Source organism: Dermacentor silvarum, chromosome 4, assembly GCF_013339745.2.
Source record: "Dermacentor silvarum isolate Dsil-2018 chromosome 4, BIME_Dsil_1.4, whole genome shotgun sequence".
Taxonomy (NCBI): Eukaryota; Metazoa; Arthropoda; class Arachnida; order Ixodida; family Ixodidae; genus Dermacentor; species Dermacentor silvarum.
The window spans coordinates 73,262,374-73,267,085 of NC_051157.2; the positions used below are offsets into that span (position 1 = coordinate 73,262,374).

Consider the following 4,712-nt stretch of genomic DNA (forward strand, 5'->3'; position numbering starts at 1 on the left):
CGAAAAGATAAAAACAAGGTACGCACTCACCGTACGTGCAAAGGCACCGTAGGCTAGCTCAAGTCTAACACACAAGGGGCCGCAAATTAGAGAAAAACGTATGTACCCAGTGCTGTCACGGAGAGACCTCCACCCGTGCTCGCTCTCGGGACAGCGGCGGCTCCACGAGCGTCCCCGCCGCAAACCACCTCGAGTGGCGCGTCACTGCTGCCAACCATGGTGAGTGGAAATGGAGAGGCGCAGGGACCACAGAACAGGTGAATGCCCACGCAATGACGCCGGGGCATACCTCAATCCCCACACGGTGCAGCTTTTCAGCACAACCTCGGAGATTAGGCAGCACCCTCTGAGGCGATGTGCTGAGATTTGCGTAATATCCTATTGCAACCAGATGCACACGTCTAGACAAGTGCTTTTTGAATGCTGTTAATAAGAAAATTGGACTACTATCAACCCTGCAGCTTTGCCAAGATAGCATCGATAGTATATACCAGGTGCGTGAGGTATTTGAGAACACTATTCCTTATCGCCATAGGCACCAGCAGGCTCATCATATCTAGGTGTGCAGCTGCTTGTTGGTTGACCCCTTATCATTCATACTATGCAGTTTGTTCAAAGATGGAAGCGTACAGGTTGACACAGGAAAGAAACGCCATGCAGTCCTCGTCGCTCTGGCCGCACACCACAGCGACCACCTTCTGAACGTAGCGAAATCTTCCGTTTACAAGGTGCGGACAGAACTGATGCGTTTCTGGGGGTTATGTGGCATCTGTGTGAAAAGGAAAAAGCACAGTCAGTGGTCAGGACATCGTCAGAACCCCTGATTTCTCTGGCGGCTGCAAGTCATCGTGACTGACGACCCAGTGAAGTCAATGCAGGCCATTGCAAACGAGTTCCAAGTCGCAGAGTCGACTGTCAAGCTCGCTGTGCACGAGGACTTGAGGTACCATTCCTATTTCATGAGGAGGGGGGCAATTCATGTCCGATAAAACTCCGGAGAATCGTCTGCTCTGGTCCACGCGCTTGCTAAGCAAGTTGAAGGACCTGAAGAGCCTGGATACTCTGTTTTTTTTTTTCAAACGAAAAGAACTTTGAACAATACCAAACATTAACCACTGTAACGGCAGGTGGCTTTGCGCAAGCGCTGATGAGGTGCCAACAGTGATGCACACAAAATTTTCGTCTGTGATGGTGTTAGCTGTCGTCAGCTACGAGGGTGACATCATGCTGCCACACTTTTTTACAGAAGGACTCTGCATTAATGCTGCCACGTACATGGAGGTGCTTGCCACCATTGTAAAGCCCTGTATAGAGACTGTAAGGAAGACCTTATGTCTTTCAGCAAGATTCGGCTCCCGCCCACACCGTCTGTGTCACCCAGGAGTGGCTGGCTGACAACTTCTATGACCACATCACTTCCCACTTTTGGCCTCCTCGTTCTTCAGATTTAAATCCGCTCGACTACTACGCCTGGGGCGTTGTTGAGAGAGAGGCCAACAAACAGCCACATAATACAAAAGACTCGCTGAAGGCCACCATTGCCGACTCAATGGCCAACATCTCTAAGGACCACTTGATCTGTACATGCAGCCATTTCCGAAGCCGATTTGAATCGGTTATTGCTCTGGATGGTGGATTCATTGAGTAATTGTGTATATAAACTGCAAGAGAAGCTTCCCAAAATTTTATGAGAATACGTCTATTTTTGCTGGAGATATTTTTCTCTGCCTGAAGCCAACATTGTATTTCAAATACCTCACACACCCGGTACTATTCATTTGTAACAGTGAAATTTTGTTGCAGTGGGCATTCCATATACTTTTCAACAAGTGTGTGCACCACGAAATGAGCCTTTTAATACCAGCTCCAAGCAGCTAGTGCTGTCCGTCTCATTTCACCTCTTTGACCATGCGTGATAGGTGAACAGACAAAAGACAAACACAGATAAGACACAAAGTGCTGTGTCTTTTTGTGTTTGGTCCCTTAATTACTTCAGGCATTATACTTTGTTCACTGGAGTTAGTGCTGTGAATATGTATGCAAGCTGTGGCAAACCTTAGACAGCCGCATGACAATGTTGTCATCCTTCGCAGTGTCACTAACTTGGGGGATGCTTTGTTGAAAATAATTACATATCAGTAACATTTTGAGCAAACTCTGCAGCAAAAAATAAAAGTTGATGATACACGTGACACAAGTAGGTTACATTTCTTGATTAATTGCCTCACAGTGCGACTTCTGCTTCATTTTTGTGCATCCCACACCTCAACTTTTTCATCAAAGTTAAAGCGCGAAGATTGTGTGTATGTGGCGGCGGGAGTGGGTGAAAAGAAGCTACTAGGGACAAGCCACATAAGTGACAATTGCAGTGGAAAATGTTGCAGTACAGGCATGGCCACTGCATTCCGTGGCAGTGCTCTGCGGAATGCCATCGCTGCCGCCTCTTTAAGCCTTGCGGTGCAGGTGCAATAAAATGGATAGGCAGAGCACCTGGTGCGTTGTCTGCTACAGTTCCTTGCAAATTTTGTGTGCATGCATGCAGCGTTGACAAATCAGCCTGAATACATTTTGTTTATGAAGCACTTGCATTAATTCTCAGAGCCGGGAATGCACGCGGTATGGAGAGGAATCGTAACAGATGAGATACTGGGCGCTTCGCCTGTCACTTTGATTGCGCCTGCGCTGCAAGATTCTGCTAGGCGCCAGCGATGGCTGCACCAACACATTGAGATATGGTGCCTTCCCACTGCAGTCTGTATAAGCAGGAGCATAAGTTTATAAACGAGGCAACAGGCAGTAGATATGAAGCATCCTTAGTACTTGTCAAAGAGTAACTCGCATAGTCAGGACACTAAAACCTGCATTTTACGTTCTGCAATGAGCCTTTATCAGGTGAACTGGAAAGAACATTTTGACAAGATGTCTGCAGCTGGAAGTGTTGTGCAAGCGTTGCAATTCTGTCATACTCATTTCTTCCAAAGAAACATAACATGCACTCTAAAATTAACTGTTACTACCTATTTACAGCCATGTGCACTTTTTTTCTTGTGTGAATGTAGAATTCTAGGAGACCAATCAAGCCACAACAATTTTTATCTTCTCTTGTACTTGTAATTCTGGATGAAATATGTACAATAAAGAATCATGCTCGTTTCATACCTAAGCTTTGGAGAAACCCTCCATTTAGAAGCTTTGTAGTTGTATCTGAACAGTAAATTTTGGAAATTAAGCAAGCAGCAGCGGTGATGGTTTTCAAGGCACCTCCTTAAGTGGTTGCTTGAAGCTTGGCTGGTTCTTCTTTGGTTAGTGTGTCTTTTTCTCGAATGAAGTCCTCCTGCAACATAAAAGTCCAAATTGAGAAGCTGAAAATGTTTAACAATATGCACGAGGCAAATAGAAGAAACCACATATATGCACATAAGCCAAATATGAGGAGTCGAAGACATAACCAACACAGTGACAACCTTCTCAAATAACTGTTGTCAAGCTGAGAATTAGAAAATCTGTATTCTAAACCAAGATTTTACATTTCAGATTAGCCGCGGTGATGTAGCTTGGGAAATGTACTTGATCTCCTCTTATTACATTGATGCACTAGAGCTCACAACATTTAAAATCAATCAATAATCATCATTTGAGTTTGTGAGAACAGCTTCACTGATAGTGTGATCCATGCCCAAGTTTATGTCGTTCGCAATTGATTACCTGATTGTATATCACTTTCACTAGCAGGGAGCAGCTGGGACATGTCGCCACCTCTTCACCATTCAGCAGGTCCTCCTAACAATGACAGGCACAAAATTAAGTGGTCATCTGAACGCACTGTTTCAACGACATAACCACAAAACAGAAGGAATAAATCAGGGGAGAGGGGAGGCAAGATTGCCAAGATCGCTTGCTTCATTCATCGAGTACCTCCGCCATGTGCCTCCCGATTCCTCATCACCCATTCTCCTCACAATCCCCAACGTCAGACAAACTAGGAATTGTAACATTTTTGCGTATTCCTTACTGGATCGTTTCACACGAGTGACTCGCGTTTCTAGTCGCAAGATTAGAAGAACGCGCAGAAATACTTCTGACCTTGGTTATTTCGAACCTGTCCCCACATGGGCACGGATAGAAATACGTCTCCAATTCCTCGTCGTACTCAAAGTCTTCAATCTCAACTTCGTCGTGGTACACAGACATTTCACAGAATGCACTACTACGAGGTAGGCAAGCGATGACGCTCGAAATTGAAACGAAACGATTTCACGTAAACTACGTATGTTCATCCATGAGGTGGCTCACACGCCAACGCAGACGCACGCGCCTTTCACGGCTATTCACAACTGGCTAGCAAATAATTGACATATCAAGTAGCGTACGTTTCAGATTCAAGTATGCAGCTGGGTGCATCTGCGACTCAGGAGCCGCATTACAACGTAAGCGGTAAAAGCGGTAGTGCATACATGGTACGCAACATCTTTAAATCAGTGTACAATTAATTGTGGCTAGCACAACACACATATTACATTGTAAAATATTATAACTATACACAATAATCTTTATGAATAGAAGTTAAGTAGTGTAGCATTACAAAAAAAAAGTACACTGAGTAGTAAAAGCACTAACGTTTGCAGCGCCACTATGTCAATGCGATCATTATTGCCAAAATTTGGCGGCGCCTCTGTTATCGGTTATTTCTTTACTATTTGTTTTATTGTAGA

General features: G+C 44.8%; 2 protein-coding genes across 3 annotated transcripts in view; both read right to left on the reverse strand.

Moving 5' to 3' along the window:
• The window catches only part of LOC119450226 (DPH3 homolog), a 20,186-nt gene extending 15,964 nt beyond the window's left edge, over positions 1 to 4,222 (reverse strand). The window contains exons 1-3 of one of the 2 annotated variants that reach the window (XM_049665726.1): positions 4,084 to 4,222; positions 3,706 to 3,780; positions 3,262 to 3,334 (exon numbers count right to left, since the gene is read on the reverse strand). In XM_049665726.1, the coding sequence (XP_049521683.1) occupies positions 3,266 to 3,334; positions 3,706 to 3,780; positions 4,084 to 4,191 (252 nt within the window). In that variant the 5' untranslated portion in view covers positions 4,192 to 4,222 and the 3' untranslated portion in view covers positions 3,262 to 3,265. Of the gene's footprint in view, positions 1 to 3,089; positions 3,335 to 3,705; positions 3,781 to 4,083 lie in introns of those variants that run through there. The other variant, XM_037713610.2, reaches the window with a different exon arrangement.
• Positions 1 to 4,343, reverse strand: part of LOC119450224 (DPH3 homolog) — a 20,307-nt gene extending 15,964 nt beyond the window's left edge. The window contains exon 1 of the mRNA XM_049665725.1: positions 4,215 to 4,343. The gene's annotated coding sequence lies outside the window, so the exon portion shown is untranslated. The remainder of the gene's footprint in view (positions 1 to 4,214) is intronic.
• Positions 4,344 to 4,712: the final 369 nt, after the last annotated feature.